General features: G+C 40.0%; 1 protein-coding gene across 1 annotated transcript; it reads left to right on the top strand.

Moving 5' to 3' along the window:
* The first annotated feature begins 708 nt into the window (after positions 1–708).
* Positions 709–18,548, top strand: LOC125485727 (putative interleukin-17 receptor E-like). The gene is made up of 9 exons (XM_048609952.1): positions 709–961; positions 3,838–3,871; positions 6,235–6,381; positions 10,261–10,370; positions 15,393–15,507; positions 16,001–16,045; positions 17,223–17,362; positions 18,021–18,089; positions 18,468–18,548. The coding sequence occupies exons 1-9, from the start codon at positions 854–856 to the stop codon at positions 18,546–18,548; spliced, it is 849 nt and encodes a 282-aa protein (XP_048465909.1). The 5' UTR covers positions 709–853.
* Positions 18,549–19,450: the final 902 nt, after the last annotated feature.

Here is a 19,450-nt window from a genome sequence, read left to right as displayed (position 1 = left end):
GATTGGAATGTTCTTTAGATTCCTCTTCATGATTGTGATTGAAGCAAAGTGACTGATTTCTAGAGAAGCCATGGAAGACAAACAAGGAATCAAAGATTCCTAAAATTTGAGGACATTCACATTTGTATGTTGAAAAGCTATTACTTAATGATTTCCCAAGTTCACTATCTGGCTGAGAGCATATTTCTGGCCAGAAGCCAAGCCCCTTGAGAATCCAGTTCCACTTAACATTTCAATTCGAGTTTATGGAATACACTTCAGTTATAACTTCACCAGAGGTCAACATCTTACTTGACAATTGTTCCCATATCCACTCCATGAAGTTAACTATTGCAAGACTTTATCTTTAACTAATCTGTTGCATCATGATAATTGAAAAGTAATAAAGCTATAGGCATTTGGATGTGTTCCATTGTAATGAAGAGCTGAATTGAGCAAGGGGAAACTGCTGGGAATTCTAAATAAATTGGTCTAATCAATGCCAGTGAGTAATGCAAGCGATAGGCTGTACGTTAGAGCAGTGCTTTAATGACAGAGATTCTCGAATTGAATGACACACTTGTTATTACATTTTCCAAGAAATCTTTCCATTGGAAGGAGCGGCAGTTTTTAAGAAGCGTCGGGAGCTGAGAGCTCGGAATTTTTGGAGGCGGGGCTGAGAGTATTTTGCTTGGTTTTTGTAGCAGCAGTCAGAGGCGGTGAGTCAGTGTGAATAGAGGCAACACTGCAGGTCAGCACTCGCAGAGCGAACTGCCTTATATTGAGATCCAGTGCAAGCTCCAGTGCACTCCTTTAAATAAGGAATTTGTGTTTTTTGATACGTATTTTAATTTGTAAAGCAGCAAAAGGCAAAATGCGCACGAAGAGCGGCTGTCTCAGTTCCCTGCTATTTATTTTAAGTTCGTCCATTTCTTGCTGTCCAGCTGTTGAGAACACTAAATGTGGACTCAGGTGTTCGCAGGTACAGTTCAGATTTTAAAAAAATCTCAGGATAGAAATGTGAAATGTTAATTTTGCAAATTTGCATATTTGCTTAATGTTCGTCTTTAAAGTTTCACTTTTTCACTTTTTTTAATGCTTTGGCGTTAGTTTTGCTGAGTTTTACAACTATTTATTTTCAACTGTACAAAGAAATTGGGTATAAAAATGCTGAGACTGCACAATTGGTTATCTCACAGTGACCAGCTGTGAGTTAAAATATCAAAGCCACAGTCAGGCTGTTGGGGGAGGCTGAAATCTTCAGCACAGATACTCAATGAGGGTATTAGAGATTCAGCAGACAATAATTCATTGGATAAATGTGTTACTGCAAATGTCATTTTTAAAATCTTATTTAAGATGTGATCTTAATCTTTTTAGACTTTACAAATCCTATTTATTAATCACAAAACACTGAAAAACCATTCTAGAAATATTTTTGAGTGACTTGTACCTTTGTGACAAGCGTAAAGATAAAACTGACTATAAGTGTGGACATAGGAATTAATATTTGGAAATAAGATCGACAAAAAAGGAAATTAAATTGTTCCTACATAATGTAGGAGTAGACAGAAGATATTTTGGAATGGTAGATGTGTGAGTTTATGTGATTGTGCCATCTTTCTGTTAATGTATGTAACCATTTGCTATGTACGGTGGACATTTAAAATCCCTTTCACTATTTTGAGGAGAAGTAAGAGTGTTACCTTCGGTGTCCTGGCCAAAGTTCATCGTTCAACAAACACCACAAAAACATATTATTTAGTCTACTCACATTGTTGTTTTTGCAAACTGTGTGTTTTGTGCACAAACTCTCTACTCTGTTTCCTACATTTCAAGAGTGACTGACTATACTTAAAGTAGTGCATTTACTCTAAAGTACTTTGAGACATCCTGAGATCAAAGAAGTTCAATACTACTGCAAGTCTTTTTATTAGTGTCATTGAGAAAACCAACTTTGCTGTAGATTAAACTTAATGTTCAATGAGCAGATATAAAAACATCCCTGTTTAAATTACCCCATTTGTGTTGTATCGTTTGATAGGGGCTCACGTGGTATAATAGTGATGTCCACACCTCTGAGCCTGGAGGCATGAGATCAAGTCCCACCTTCTGCACAACAATGTGACAAGATACTTAGCTAGATCTGGCCTGACTACTTCAAGCAATAATGTCTCTCCATATTTGCAAACAAATTATTTTTCTATTGCAGGGTAATCCTGAAGTTGAAGGACAATCTAGATTGGTTGCTTGTAATAGTTTTAAGTGATGTATTTGAAGCACTCGATGTTGATGTGTAGATCGTGGACATTCCTTGGTAGCTGTATGGTGGCCTTTCTGTGTTAATAAACACCAGGGACCTGGAAAATCAATTTCTAACCAGATTCTTCAGTTATTGCCAGGACATCCTGCAGGTTGCTCCAATTACTGCATGACACGTGACTCTGCAGTTAAATCATGGATCAAATATCGGATGTTTGGTTGTCACAATATGACTTTCTGATCACAATCCAATGTCCAATATTTCACATATGCTCACTGGCTAAACTGCCAGAAGCAACCTATGTATGGAATTCAGTTTAAGTAGCTCATATGAATACAGGTTGCATGATTTGGATAGAAATAATGACAAGTAGCACACTCAGGTTCTCTCTTGAGAACCAGGCCATTGTAAGCAAAAATGCAGCTCAAAGTAAAGTCATTACAGTCCTAGAGGACTATAGCGCTGGTCTCTCAAAGGAGAGAGAGAGAGATGACTCTGTGTGGTTTAACCTGAGGGTCAATACTCCTCAGGTGAGGGGATAGGTTGAAAAGGAAAGTCCTTCATGGAAACCTCATCCAGTGGTGGGAATTGAACCAACGCTGTCAGTGTCAATCTACATTACAAGTCAGCGTCCAGCCAACTGAGTTAACTGACCTAATCTATATGTAAATAGAGCCTTAATTGTTCAAATTTGTATATGTTTCCTTTTATTCTTTTAGAAATAGAATGCAACACTAGAGAAACTTACTGTTCTTACTAAGGGATTTAAGATGTGATTTTTATTACTTTTTTTTCAACTGTTTTCAAAAGATGACTTACAATGAAGCCAGAAACCCTTAATTTGCTGTCATCTGACCTACTTTATAATCTAATTAATCTGGTATAACATCAACATTGTCAAAGATGAGAGATTTTATCTATTCAACAATTTTGAGTATTTATTTCTTCAAACATTGTACTATTTTCATTTGTAGTCATACAGTAGAAATATTTGATATTGTTTACCTTTTTAAAAAATAAGTAGTTCCACATTGTGGTTCAATTTCATTAATAACGTACAAGCATAAACAATTGCCTAACTGAAAAGGTGCAGCAGTTTTGCTAGTATGTGAAAGAGGAAGATCAGCAAGAGTTTTATTTATGGGCCTTTGCCAGAATTTATCTTTATAATCCTAATTTTACCCTCACAATAATTCACAGTGAGTATACGCTCTGAGAAGCTCCTGAGAGATGTGATAACCCACTAATACAAAATAGTTAAAATAATTAAAGTTGATCCAAGAAAATTGCCCTCCCAACACCTTCATTTGCTGAGATGAACTTGTAGCTTGGATTGTTGATCATTGTGCTTCATTGCCACCCTCCACTTCCAACTTGTCTGTCAACAATTTACTCGTAAACCTTTACCAATTTTTAATGATTGGTTTAGCATGTGCACACAATTACATACAGTTCTATATACACACATGTATGGAAACACAGGGTGGCACACATGTAAATGTGTACATATACTTATCCACTATGCACATAGAAATTTGCATTTGCATTCTCAAATAGTGCAGAAAATAGCTTTCATTATGTTTTTGTTCTTTCAGGGACTACAGTGCAAAAGCAAAAACCTGACTTTCAGTAAGTATTACTTTTAAATTGTAAAAGTTCCAAATTGCACGTTTTAAAAAATTATATCAGGGAAGAGCTGCAGAAAATGAGGCTTGAATCCAAAACTAGTTCAGGTCTTCCGATGATCATTTTACATAGGAGACACAGTTTCATCACATGCTTCTGATTCATCTGGAAATGCTGCCATCCTCCCCACACCTATATTGCCCTCACAAGATATTTCTGGCAACTGAAGGACAAGTATGGTTCAGAGCAGAATTGAAGCCACGTTTTACAGGTGCAGTCAGGTGGATTTGCTCTCTGCTTTTCCAGTTCATTTCTATTCTCAGGTGTTGATCATATTCATTATCCCCCTGTGTACGAAAAGTAGATTTAATAAAAGCTGAATGTATATGAACTTATCTTTATTAAAGCATTAATTAAATAAAAACTAATTTAACTGAGAATTACTTCTAATGTTAAGTAAACTTGATGTCTTATCAATTTTAAATAGTGAGAATTGCTTGTTTATTACTCAGCATGGACTTCCTGAAGGGTGTTGCGCTACAGGAAATTCTGAGATTGCAATTAAGTGTTTACTCACATGTCAGTCTGATAATAATAACATGAAGCAACTCCATCATCACTTTGAGTAAATATACTATCCGGCTGTGCATTAGTTACACAGATCAGCACATTCCTAGATTCAAAACTCTCTCATAGAAATAGAAAATGGAATCAGGAGTAGGCCAGTCTGGCCTTTGAACCTATTTCACCATTCCATGTGATCTGATTGTCCAATGTAGTACCTTGTTCCTACTTTCTCCTTGTACCTTTTGATCCCTTTTGACCTAAGAAATATATTTAACTCTTCAAAACATTCAATGTTTTGCTGCAGAGAATTCCACGGGTTCACCACTCTCTGGGTGAAGAAATTTTTCTTCACCTCAGTCCTAAATTGCTGCCCTGCATCCTTAGATTGTTACTTCTGGTTCTGGAATCGACAGTCATCAGGAACATCCTTCCTTTGTTTACCCTGTCTAACCCTGGAAGGATTTCTCTCAAGGGATTATGCATCATTTTACATCACTGATAATCTGAGGAGAAGAAAAGGAAATCACCTCAACAATGATTCCCTTCACAGTTAATAGCCTTCTGAGGCTCTTGTATGGGGAAGAGCCATCTGAATGTGTATCAAAGTATGCAGCACCAGAACGAACCCAGTACAAGTCAGTCTTCAGAAAACAAAGTGAGAACTTTAGAAAATCTCCTTTGATGTGCGAATTGGATGAAGTAGTGGATTATCACTATCCATTCCATTTAGAACCAGACAAAATGCTGATACCTGCCAACTCTAAAAGTGTCAGGGAATGATTTTGGACAGGCTTGCTTCTTCTCTGGCTTTCATCAAGCCTCCCTTCATCCACAACTCAATGTTATCCACCCACCCAATATTTATCTTCATCTTTTTATTTTGTTTTTATCCTCAATTGAGACATCAAGTCTATATTCTCCTGCAAGATGAAACATCATCTTTCCCACACCCACACTATCAAGACCCCTCACAATTTTATATGCTTATCTAAGTCACTTCTAGCTCTTTTAAATTCCACCAGATATAAGCTTTGACTATCCAATCTTTCCTCTTAAAACTGCCTGCCCATTCCAGGTACTTACATTCTTCCTTAAATAAGGTAATAGTACAGCAAATGTGGTTTCACCAATGCTTTGCATAACTGAAGCATGACCTCCCCCTTCTGTATTCAATTCTCAAAATAAATGATGACCTTCTATTAGCTTTCCTAATTACTTGCTGTACCTGCATACTAACCTTTTGTGATTCATCCACTAGGACATGCATATCCCTCAGCATCTCAGAGTTCTGAAATCTCTCATCATTTAGATAATATTTTGATTTTTTTTATTCTTCCTGCCAAAATGGACAAGTTCACAATTGCATTATATTCAATTTTCCAGATCATTGTCCACTCACTCAACCTCTCTATAGCCCTTTTGTCCTCTTCACAACTTTCTGACTGATCATTGTATCAGCAGCAAATTTAACAACCCTGCCATATGTACACAACAACATTTCCATCATTTTGGACTCTGTATGCATCAGAATGTGGGCATTGCTGAAAGTTGTGGATCATCCTCTGGTGCATTGAGAAGGTGCTGTGAGGTCTTCTCCTTGAATGTGTGCCATAGGTGCTCCCACAAAGGTGTTAAGTAGGGAAACTGTATGCATAGTTGGAAATCAGACATAACGTTCAACTAGAAGTAGATAGGACATTAGGACAACCTAATTTGGGCCTAATGAAAAGAAAGGAAATTAGGATAGGGAATATGAGCACTTAAATGTCTAACAGCTTTGTGATTTATTCCTTCTGTAGGTGAGCAGCGCAGTAGTTGCCATCAACCTCCATCATCCCTGCCCTCCAAAGTTTTGGAGGATCTCAAAATATTGACAGTGTTGAAATGCATAAAAGAGCGGCAATGTTCCATACACCTGAAAGCTAAAGGGACATTGATTCTTGATGGTATTGATTTTTATATTTTCATCAAAATTTTCTGAAAAGAAATTTGGAAGAACTTCTGCAGTGAATATATACACCCCAACAATATAGATTCTGAAAAGTACACGGATGTAGTTTTAGTTTTAAAACTCTGGGCAGACGCTGCTGTTGGTTTCTTCCAGCCTTTAGAGGAATAACATTAGCATCTGTTTTTAAGCAGGCATACCTTTTTTCCTGTGGGATTTATGCTCTTCCTCCAAGGGAAAATCTTTGAAAATTTCGGTATATTTTCAAAGTAACTTAATATACAAAGTAAACATTGAGAAAATGGTTCTCTACTTGTAGAAAATCTCTTGGTGATAAGAAAAGGTGACTCAAGTGATAAACATTATTGTCTCATTTCTACTGATACATCTACAGGGACCCAAAGTAATCGAACGGTCAGTCCTCAGTAAAGGGCTCACCTTTGTCCCCCTTCACCCACAGATCAACGAATACCGCTCACGCTTGGACATAGAGCAGTTTTTCCGCCGCCTCCGCCTCCACGCTTACTTCTCTGACCGTGAACCTAACCCTCCCTCTACTGACCCCTTCTCCCGCTTCCAACACACCCCCTCCTCCTGGACACCACCCCAAGGCCTCCTACCCTCCCTCGACCTCTTCATCTCCAACTGCCGTCGAGACATCAATCGCCTCAACCTCTCCACCCCTCTCACCCACTCCAACCTCTCCCCCGCAGAACGTGCAGCCCTCCGCTCCCTCCGCTCCAATCCCAACCTCACCATAAAACCCGCGGACAAGGGAGGTGCAGTTGTAGTATGGCGCACTGACCTCTACATCGCCGAGGCCGGACGCCAACTCTCCGACACCTCCTCCTACCGCCCCCTTGATCAAGACCCCACCCCTGAGCACCAAACCATCATCTCGCAAACCATCCACGACCTCATCACCTCAGGTGACCTCCCACCCACGGCCTCCAACCTCATCGTTCCCCAACCTCGCACTGCCCGCTTCTATCTCCTTCCCAAAATCCACAAACCTGAATGCCCTGGTCGACCCATTGTCTCCGCCTGCTCCTGCCCCACCGAACTGATCTCCAACTATCTCGACTCCATTTTCTCCCCCTTGGTCCAGGAACTCCCTACCTATGTCCATGACACCACCCACGCCCTCCACCTCCTCCAGAACTTCCAATTCCCCGGTCCCCAGCACCTCATCTTTACCATGGACGTCCAGTCCCTCTACACCTGCATTCCCCATGCAGATGGCCTTAAGGCCCTCCGCTTCTTCCTGTCCCGCAGGCCCGACCAGTCCCCCTCCACTGACACCCTCATCCGCTTAGCTGAACTCGTCCTCACACTCAACAACTTCTCTTTCAATTCCTCCCACTTCCTACAGACAAAGGGGGTAGCCATGGGTACCCGCATGGGCCCAAGCTACGCCTGCCTCTTTGTAGGTTACGTGGAACAATCCCTCTTCCGTACCTACACCGGCCCTAAACCCCACCTCTTCCTCCGTTACATTGATGACTGTATCGGCGCCGCCTCGTGCTCCCACGAGGAGCTCGAACAGTTCATACACTTCACTAACACCTTCCACCCCAACCTTAAGTTTACCTGGACCATCTCTAACACCTCTCTCCCCTTCCTGGACCTCTCTGTCTCCATATCGGGCAACCACCTAGAAACCGATATTCATTTCAAGCCCACCGACTCCCACAGCTACCTAGAATACTCCTCCTCCCACCCACCTTCCTGCAAAAATGCTATCCCCTATTCCCAATTCCTTCGCCTCCGCCGCATCTGCTCCCAGGATGAGGCATTCCACTCCCGTACATCTCAGTTGTCCTCGTTTTTCAAGGACCGTAACTTCCCCTCCTCGGTGGTCGAGAACGCCCTCAACCGTGTCTCCCACATCTCCCGCACCTCATCCCTCACACCCCGTCCACGCAATAAAAACCAAAAAAGAATCCCCCTCGTCCTCACGTACCATCCCACCAACCTCCGGATCCAACGCATCATCCTCCGACACTTCCGCCATCTGCAATCCGACCCCACCACCAAAGACATCTTTCCCTCCCCACTTTTATCTGCTTTCCGGAGGGACAACTCTCTCCGTGACTCCCTTGTCCGCTCCACACTCCCCTCCAGCTCCACCACACCCGGCACTTTTCCCTGCAACCGCAGGAAGTGCTACACCTGCCCCCATACCTCCTCCCTCACCCCCATCCCAGGCCCCAAGAAGACTTTCCACATCAAGCAGATGTTCACCTGCACATCTGCCAATGTGGTATACTGCATCCGCTGTACCCGGTGTGGCTTCCTCTACATCGGGGAAACCAAGCGGAGGCTCGGGGACCGCTTTGCAGAACACCTACGCTCGGTTCGCAATAAACAACTGCACCTCCCAGTCGCGAACCATTTCAACTCCCCCTCCCATTCCTCAGACGACATGTCCATCCTGGGCCTCCTGCAGTGCCACAACGATGCCACCCGAAGGTTGCAGGAACAGCAACTCATATTCCGCTTGGGAACCCTGCAGCCCAATGGTATCAATGTGGATTTCACAAGTTTCAAAATCTCCCCTCCCCCTACCGCATCCCAAAACCAGTCCAGCTCGTCCCTGCCTCCCTAACCTGTTCTTCCTCCCACCTATCCCCTCCTCCCACCTCAAGCCGCACCTCCATCTCCTACCGACCAACCTCATCCCGCCCCCTTGACCTGTCCGTCCTCCCTGGACTGACCTATCCCCTTCCTAACTCCCTACCTACACTCACCTTTCCTGGCCCCATCCCCGCCTCTTCGACCTGTTTGTTTCCTCTCCACCTATCCTCTCCTCTATCCCTCTTCTATCCGCCTCCCACTCTCTCCCTATTTATTTCAAAACCTCCTTCCCCTCCCCCTTTTCTGATGAAGGGTCTAGGCCCGAAATGTCAGCCTCACTGCTCCTATGATGCTGCTTGGCCTGCTGTGTTCATCCAGCCCTGCACCTTGTTGTCTCAATCATGTGGACCTAGTTGACAATCTAATACCTTGAACATTTGAACTCTCTTATTTCTGTCATTAAATTGATCACACTTTTTTGAAACTAAATGCAGCGTACCACTTAAAATTTCCATGGTTATATTGTTGAAGCGCTAATAAAGCCAGATGAAGCACAGTGTAAACTTTGTTATTATTGTGCATCCTAAGGAAAGAAAGACAATGGAAATTATTCAAAAAAAAACTCTGGTAGTTAACTTGAAACTATTCCTTCTGCCTGGTTGGAGGTGAAGGAGTAATCATTAGAGCATAAAACTTAAACTGGAGTAAATCAGACAACCCTTCAAACCTTCTCTGCTATTCAATAACAGCATAGCTGATCATAACCCTAAATCTTTTTTTCCTGTCCTATCACCATATCCTAATATTCCCATTTGTCATACTAGTGAAAGAAATGAGGATGTGACTTTTGACAAGCATATTACTTATCAGCTGAGCAATTATGTGCTTTGGACCTCTTCTTTCCTGCAATGGAAAACATGAAAGTAAGAAATATTTATGAAGAATATGTGGATAAAGAAGGTGGGCATGCTTAGTTTGGTTGAACGTGGGGAGATTTGCTGCGTTATGATAATTTTTACAGTTAGTTACAGAAGAAAAAAAATGACAATCTCTTACGTGACCTGGAAGAAACTTGCTGTACATGATTGGTTTGTGTGAGAACTTCAAGACTAGATATTAATGAGCAGATTAACACTCCTTTTGGAATGCAATAAATATCCATATATATCCTAACCAGAACCTGCCCATCCCCTCTCCAAATAATAAAGCTGTCTTTGCAATGATACTGCCTTCTCCTTCTCTACTTTAAATTGCTGTGTTAATTACAAGTGTCTGATATTTACTTGTTCTTGCATTTCAGAACATATCCGTGGTGTGGAAATATGCTCTCTTTCAGTGAAGACCTTACAGTACCAATGTGTTGTTGTGAAATTCAATAAACATGGATATAAGAAGTTTATAGGACATCCTGTAAGTTTGAATTTTGATGTTAAACCCTTAACAATGATAAAATCTGCAGTAAAACAAGCTGTAATGTGTTAGGTTCTGGTATAAAGTCACAGATTCCATTGGTTAGATAACAATTGTATGATTAGCTTTTATGTTTTTTTTAAACTCATAGCATTGTTGGAAGTGTGAGCTAATAATGTTGTAGTAAGGGGAACAAAATACCTGTGACTGAGAGGAATAATGGGACAATCAGTGTGGCTCCTTAACAAATGAGATTAAAGAAGTGAGCATAAGGACTGAGGAAGGTCAATCCAAAAATTGGATCAGATTGGAAAGAAACATAAACAGAGGGAAGGAAAGATTAGATTAATAGAGGGAAATAATGAAAAAAGGAAGTAAAATATTAAATAGAGTAAACTTTTTTAGATTTTTAAAATCTTGTAAAACCATCCACAACCTGAAGATTCCATACTTTTAATTGTTTGGTTTTTGGACAAGAGCTATTAGTAATCATTCAGGTAGTATAAGTATTAGATTTTTTTGGAATGAGTTTAATCAATAAATAATGTAAAAATATAGCAACTTGATGAAAATATAGGGAAGTTAAACAATGGATGCAATTTTGCCAATCTAACAGTGGAGTGTTGCAAATTGGCCAATAATTTGTGGTATTCATGATTCACAGAATGTCTGTGATCTGCTGACTGATTCAAAGCTTAATAGCAGCATGTCTCACTCTGATGCTATTGTCTTAGATTAACATACTGCTGATTCATTATGTTTTACAGTAAAGGTAAAGAAGAGTAGGGATTATGTTAATAATTGTTAAAGTGTAAGACCTGGGGACAGACGTGGGTCATACAACCCTTCAGGCTTGCTGTGCCATCCAATAAGATTATTCATTAAGATAAGACTAGTAAATATCTACTTTATCCTCACTTTCCTACTGCAATGCCATTTCGCATGGATCTTTAGTGTCTAAAAATCTATTGATTGCCATCAGGAATATATTCTATATCTATGCATTTGTAGGGCTCAGTTAGCTCAGTTGACTGGATGGCTGGCATGTGATGCACAGTGTGGGTTCACTCCCTGTTCTGGCTGTGGTATTTTTCAGAGGTCTGTTTTCTCAATTTCCCCACACTGCTGGAGTTCTGTTATGCTTCTGTCTTTGTGTGTGTCTCTGTCTTGAGTGAAGGAAGAGACATGCCTTATGTTTTTTTTTGGATTATAGCTAATTACATTCTTAAATTTCAGCCCTCTGGGATAGAAACTCTAAAGATTTGCAGTGCAGAAATTCCCCTTTTTATGTCCTACATGGTCAATCTCTTTTATCCTGAGATTACAATCCTGCCAGAGTTCTAGACACTCAAACTAGGGGGAGCAACCTCCCAGCATTCACCCTTGACAAACTCTCTCAGGATATTTCATTAGAGACAAAAAAACTGCAGATGGTGGAATCCTTCATCTTGTTTTCCCAATTCCTGTCTCCGTCGCATCTTTTCTGACGAGGAGATGTTCCACTCCCAAGCATCCTGGATGTCTGCCTTTTTCAAACAATGCTCTTTTCCCCCCTCTATCATCCAGAAAGCCCCCCACTGTGCCTCCTCCATTCTCCTCTCCACAGTTCTTAACCACACAGCCCCCCACAAACATAAATATAAGGGTCCCCCTTGACTTGACTTACCACCCCAACAGCCTCTGCTCCCAATGTATCATCCTCAAACACTTCCACCAACTTCAATTAGACCCCACCACCTGAAATATCTTCCACTCCCCACCCCTCTCTGCCTTCTGCAAGGACCATTCCCTTTGCCACTGCTTAGTTCACGCTATACTCCCCACCAACCACTCCTACCTGCCCGGTACCTTCCTCTGTAACCGTAAAAGATGCAACACCTGCCCACACACAACCTCCCTCACCTCCATTCAGGGCCCTAAACAGTCCTTCCAAGTGAGACAGAGCTTCACCCACATCTCCTCCAACCTAGTCTATTAAATTGGGTGCTCCTGATGGGGTCTTCGCTACATCAGTGAGACCAAACGTAGACTAGGTGACCATTTTGCCGAACACCTCCACCTGGCCCGTAAGGGCCAACCTAACTTCCTGGTCACCGCTCATTTCAACTCCCCACCCCCACTCCCCCTCCAACATGTCTGTCCTTGGCCTCTTCCAGTGTCGCAATGACCCACAATGCACCTGGGAACCCTACAGCCTGGAGAAGTCAACATTAAGTTCTCCAATTTCAAAAAAACCTTCCCACTTATCCCCTGGCTTCCTTTCCAGCCCCACCTCCTCCCTCTATTCCACCTTCTGACCCTCCCTTCCAGCCACCAACCGGATTCAGGTCATACCTACTACCAATGTCCGCCTATCACCACCATTCCGCCTCCACTCCTCCACCCCCTCCTTACCTGCAGCTCCTCCACCCCGAAGAGTGATACTTGAAATGTTGACTTCTGTCCTCCAGATGCAGCCTGGCTTGTTGTGTTCTTCCAGCCTCTTGTTTGTCTCTCTCAGGATATTATACGTTTCAATGAGGTGATCCCTCTTTCCATTCAACTCCAGGGAATATAGGCTGATTGAGCAGAAATCTGATGAATTGTCATTGCACCCACTGAGAGATAACCATATTCTTCCCCAGAAATAAGAAAATATGGTATAAATCAATCATTGCTACTTTGAAGATTAATTCAATTTAAAACTTGCAAACTATAAAGCTGACATCTGTAAAAATGATGTCAAAATCTAACTAGTTTGTTTTTGAAAGGAAATCTGCCACTCTTGTCCAGCTTGGCTGATAGGTGACTGAAATCTGGATTGTGTAAAATGCAGTTGACAAACCACTCAAATGTATCTAATGACTAGAAGATGCATAACACATAGTCCCTGGGGGATGGGAAGTTTGCCCTATGACGAGATATATTCTTTGGAGACTGGAAAAATGATTAGTCTTTGATTGAAATGTGAAATGACTTACTGGGATAGATATTGAGACATTATTTCCCTTGGCTGGGTATCTAAAACCAGTGGGCACAATTTCAGGGTAGGGAGCTGACCATTTAAGAGAGGAAAAATTTCTCCAACTGAAAGAACATGAATCTTTGCAATTCTGTACTCCCAGTGGTTTTTGAGGTCAATGAATCTATTTAAGGCTAAACTAGACAGATTTTTGGGTTTCTCTAGACTCCAGGGATGTGGGGAGCAGGCAGTATAGTGAAGTTGAAGCTGAAGGCATGATTGTATTGAATGGCAGAGCAGGCTCAATCAGCCATTTGACTGGCTTCAACTTCTGTCTTATGCTTGTCTGACAAGGCCTAAAGAAATAGATATGGACTGTTGACTGTTCTCAGGATCAATAAATACACAATGTGCAGCTGAACAATTAATTTTTAAAAAATCACTATGTAATGGTGAGACTGGTCTAATACAGTCTGATATTGAGACGACAAAGGAAAATTTACATAAACTTCATGAGGTTTGAATAAATTGAAATCAGAACCAGTTTGTAAATCTCTGAATGCATTCTATTCATATGCATAGTCAGATTCATAAGCATACTTAACTTGCATGTGTAGTTTGTTTGTGATTTTTCATTTATTCAAAGAAGCAAAGGCTCCCATTAGCCTGGTTTAGGATAGGATCTGATTCCAAGTACTATCTGAGATCCCAACGAAAACTTTAAATTTTGTTTTGTTCATTTGTGGGACATGGGCATTGCTGGCTGGACAGCATTTATTGCTTAAGGTTTCATAGTTAAGGAAACCATCCTTTCCCACTTTGATTTGATTTTGATTCTTAGGCTTGAAACATTAATATTCAAGTATATGTTTCAGTTTGATATTTAAGAGAGCCAGTTGCAAAGTTTCTAACCTCATGCTACCTTTAAGTATTTTGAAAGAGATATCATTAAGTGAATGGGTTAGTATAAGTTTCAGAATCAGGTTAATATAAAACTGTGGGACATTGTTGTATGCTATACAACAGCTGCTTAACATTTTTCATATCATGAAGAAATTTTAGCTTTATTGATGTTCTCTCTTCAATGCAAATTTCATAGTCATGCCAAGAAATTAATTGAGGAAATTCCCGATGAGCAATCTTCCATTGTTTAAGATAGTTGGATCAAATTCCTGCTTCTGTTATTTAGAACAGTTTTAATGCGCTTATTATAGATGGATTAAGATCCACCTTAAAATAATCCTGGCAGTGATTTACTGATGGAGCCTTAAATGCCCCCATCAAAGGATTAACCATTTGAAAATTTCCTTATTAGTATTCACTCCTTGACCACTATTGGTGGAATGTTTTACCAGCAGCCTGCAGCAATTTGCCATTTTGCTGAAGCAAATATACTAGGTTAATGCTAGGCACTGTGTCCAGAGAGAAGTACCAATTGACACCAGTGAACCATAGTGATTTTTTTTTTAAAGAAAGGGGGAAATATTGCAAATGCTGAAAATCAGGGGAAAAAAGTGGAGCATATTTGGAAATATATAGTGATTCTATTCAGAATGATAAAAAGAGAATATTTTTGCTCTGACGAGACCAATCCCAGTTTCTTTAATTTCTCTCCACCGAACTGACATCCTTGGCACTCCAGTCACTCAGTGCAAATGAAATTTGCCAATCTCCAAGAACTAGGAGCAGGAGTGGGTCATTTACTCATCTCGCCTGCGCTGCCATTCATCAAGATCACAGTGATCACATCTGATTCTGACCTCCACTGTGCATTCCTAACTTATCTCCGATTAAACTTTGATCAACTTGAACTTCTTGTCGTGTGTTAATGTGATGTCTGTAGTTGGACATTCAACTCTTTGTTTATGTCCCCTGTTTATAAACTTGTGCATGCTTTTTTTTTTAAACATCTTATTGCCCCGCTAACTTCCAAGACAAGTAAATAATAGAGTCCCTGTTTCAGATATGGCTGCTCAAATGTTAAATGTACATTAATGAAATGTTACTTCCTTAAAATGGGTGGTGTATCTTTTAAATTTGTAACCAACACTCTTGTTACCACTTCTATTCTCTTATGACAGGTACAAATTGAATATGACTGTTTCACTGCTGAAGTGTCTGAATATGCTTATGTGACACTTAAGACAATCCCTTACTATTGTGATGTCTTCATAAAACGGGAGCACCAAGTAGGAGGTAAAAAAAAAAATCAGCAGTTTACTGAAGTATGCAATACCAACTCTTCCTTGACAGTTGTGTGGTGTTTAAGTTGCAGTTTTATTTAAAACATCATCTTGTGGTGTAAAATTGTGAATTTGTGATGAAAATTAATGAACGTTGTGAGTATGACTAAAAACCATTTCTGCTTTCCACTGAACTTCCCTTTTTGTATTGTGCAAACCTTGTGTAAAATCTGGATGAGGTATACGTTGCTGTCTAGCAATGTGAAACTAAAATTACTGCCACCTTAAGGGGATGGCAACTTCTCACCATTATCAGTTGGACATAAGACTGTGAAAGTAATATTATCACACACATCATAATTGGTGCATATTTAAGCCCCCATGACTAAGCTGGATTTATCTGTTGGGTGATGGTGGTGGGAGAATTAGCATTCTATGATTATATGTCAATTCTTGCAGAAGTAGTTTGGTACCATTTGGATTTTAACTTTGTTTCTCTATTTTAGATTGCAATGAGAAAGATATTGGAAAAAGTATCTCAACCTGTATAGGTACAGTAATATACTAATAAATTATACAAATTGAGTGAGTAATAACTACTTCAAGCTCTGATACGCCATCATTTTCTACTGTATTTTATTCCTGAAATTTCCATGGGTCATGCATTGAGCTACAGGGAGATGAGGAACCTATTCCCTGGTTTCTGTAATGAAACACTAGCATCTGTAATTTGTAATGGAAATCAAGATCCCAATGTTAGATCAAATTGGGGTCCTGAACCTCCACTGGCCAGTAGTTAGACTGGTTCAGCAATATTCCAGGAGGTTGCCTCTTAATTGGCTGTCTATAGTTTCCTTATATCCAATCTCCAGGCCTTGCTATGGGGCTAGGATAATTTAGCCTGCAAAATTGCTGGCTAGTCCTTTGTTTTTGCTTGCTTCACCTTGTGGAGAAGCTCAAATTTAATTCACTTATTGTTAATATGGATGATACCAGCATCTGTGACCATCCTGCCTGCTCTTGAGAAAATGGTGTGATGACTCTTTTTTGAATAAATCTGAACAGTTTGTCAGGCCATTTCAGAGCCAATCATATTGCCATGGGTCTGTAGTCACATGTTGGCCAGTTGGGTAAACATGACCTACTTCCTTCCCTGATGGACATTGATATAACAAATGGATTGCTTTACAACATTTGGAAAGTTTAATGGTTACCATTACAGAGACTATTATTGTTTTATTCCACAGTGAATTCAATAAATCAATGTAAATTCCTTAGCTACCATTAAGGATTTTGAAACTTGTATACCTGGATCATTAATCCAAGGCTCTCTATGACTAATACAGAAGCAATACCTTGCCTTTTTCTTCCCTTTTATGTATTATCATGCTGTGATGGGTCGGCTTCAAACAGGGACTTGGACTTGTACTGGGGTTTTTAGAATTACGCGCAGTAAATCATAAAATATACAGAAATGTCTTCCAATATACATTGCCATTATAGTCTATATTTTAATAAAATACAATATAACATTTTCATAGCTTAAGGCTGGCCCACAATGTATATGATTTTAAATGACCAAATTTGATATTGTACACATTTTAAAAAAATATAACCTTGTAAAGAAAAATATTGGCATTGAGTTATTGACGTGCATAAGCTACTAGTTGATAATACACTAGATTTTAGAATTTGAATACTGAAAAGAATTTTCTTATTTTATTTCAGCTGGCAAATTAGACTATGTTATTGACAAAAAACAGAAGACATTATCTGTTCAAGTTTCTAACTTTGTAGAAGATCATGCCTACCATGTGCGTTTGTGCCACAAATGGTTTACCTGTGAAGATTTGGGAATCAGTGCATTGGTAAATGATCACAGTTTTGTTTAGACATAAATTCCATCTCCTTTGAAACATGTAGGCCCCATATTTTGAGTTGTTTACACTTCTGGGTGAAGTATGATGGAGGGGAATGCCAATCCACACTAAGCTATGTATCATGTGGCCCATTCCAACGCTATGTTGTGGCCCACTGACGGGCCTTTATAAGTTCAAACAATGCCACGTGGAACCCTCTTACCTCCAAGAACTTACTGTTTGACTTTTACTGTAGCTACACTGCAATCAGACAAAAGAATTGAGCTGTTTAAAGAAAATTACCTCAGTCAACAAAACAAACTAATGATTATCATCCATTATTTCCAGTGAAGCCTTTAAGGCTATAAAGGATAGAAGTTTTTTGGGAAGGCCTTGTTTAATCTGCAGCTCCAATAAGCCCCCTTTAATATAAGCTGAGGAGACTGGTGATCCGCCCACTGAAATCCAGGTCAGTGGAATGCCCAAGAAGTAGAGAGCAGAATTTCTGTACAGCCAGGTTCCAAACCTCATTTCCTCCTCGTCCCCAACTCTGTTTCCTTCAGGCTTGGGGATTTTGGAGCTATGGATTTGCTTCTTTACTCTTTTATATAATTAAATGTTTATTGTCATTGTGGGATTGCTAAAACTATTTTATTATTAAATATAGATTAAAGTCCAAGATTCCAAAGAAGTCACCTTGCCATACTCTCGGATATTGCCATGTTTGTGTATTGAGGTAATAAGTGAATGTATTTGCATCATTATTCATTGAATTTGAAAGGTGAAATGTTCATCTTTTCAGTCTCAAAGATATTAATGAATTACTGCGTACAGAGACAATAAAGGATTTAAAGAGGTGGCTAAGTGCAAATAATATTGGAACTTAAAAAAGCAATTTTTTAAATTTAATTGATTTTAATTCAGTCGTGTGATGGATAATTTGTACGTCAGTTTAAAACCTTCAATATTTTTATAAATGTTTTTGTAAATGTTATCTTCAGATTATTTTCTGAGGTTCTCACTTTTCTGTAGCAAAAACCTGATTTTTCACTTGAAAAGAAAACATGACATCTTTTACTTTACTGAGAAGTCTGTTTTGTGCTTGTATTTCCAGGGCTGGTCAGCATTGCCTGATGCCAGAAGGGCACAACTTTGTCCATTTAAAAACTGTAAGTCACAGAGCTTAACTTTTTAAAAGAAAATTTTGTATGCATTCTAAGTGACTGAATAAACACATCTGGAATGAAATTGAACATAGGGATATAAATCAAATGGAATGGCTTTTACTTCTGTGAATGGAACAGAATACCAGGCAGTGATTGTAACAGAAACAGATGCAACACTGATTGAAAGTGTTACAATTACCCATTGATTTAATTCAGAATTAAATGGCTTAGGTTTTCTATCCTTCTTCCCCTGGTTTTCTGGTGGATGTGGGATGGACCATGTTTGATATGAGCTTGAACCTGGCCTCTGCAGCCCTCCCCAAACCCATCCCCATTTCAAATGGTCAGGCATATTAGCAAAAACTAAAATAAGCATGCTGTCCAAATATGTGTGGGATCATGTAAATCAGAGTTAAGGGCATTGATTGCACAGCACGAATGTTCCCTTTTTAGTCCAGGAATGTCTTTGATAATTCCAATCATATACCTACCTTCAAACCTCATCCCTCAATCCCTTCCCTACTTGGGTGATGAGATTGGGTGGGAGTGCCTCACTTACTTGTTGAACAGATAGCAAGATGACTTAGAGATAGCAAGAGCTATCTCCAAAGATCAACCCTGCTGCACTTTCCTCCAATCAGATTGTTTGGAGGGCCGCAGTGAGTCTTTCTCAAAATCAAGTCCCAAGCAGTAGTAGCCCCATCCAGTGAAAGCTGCTGGCCAGTAAGAGACCAGCAGCTCTTGTACATTGCAGGGCCACCAAAGAGGCTGTGGCTTATCCTAGAGGCAACCAAAATCACGAGAAAGTAGTGTCAGGTAAATGTTTTTTTTTGTGAAATGTGTGCATTTTCTCTGGGTTTTTTTCAAATTCATGAGATGTGGGTGCCTCTCTGTGGGCCAGTATTTATTGCCCATCCCTTGTTGCCCATAA

The sequence above is a fragment of the Rhincodon typus genome, chromosome 22 (assembly GCF_021869965.1).
Source record: "Rhincodon typus isolate 14 chromosome 22, sRhiTyp1.1, whole genome shotgun sequence".
NCBI lineage: Eukaryota > Metazoa > Chordata > Chondrichthyes > Orectolobiformes > Rhincodontidae > Rhincodon > Rhincodon typus.
This window is presented reverse-complemented; position numbering and strand designations above follow the sequence as displayed.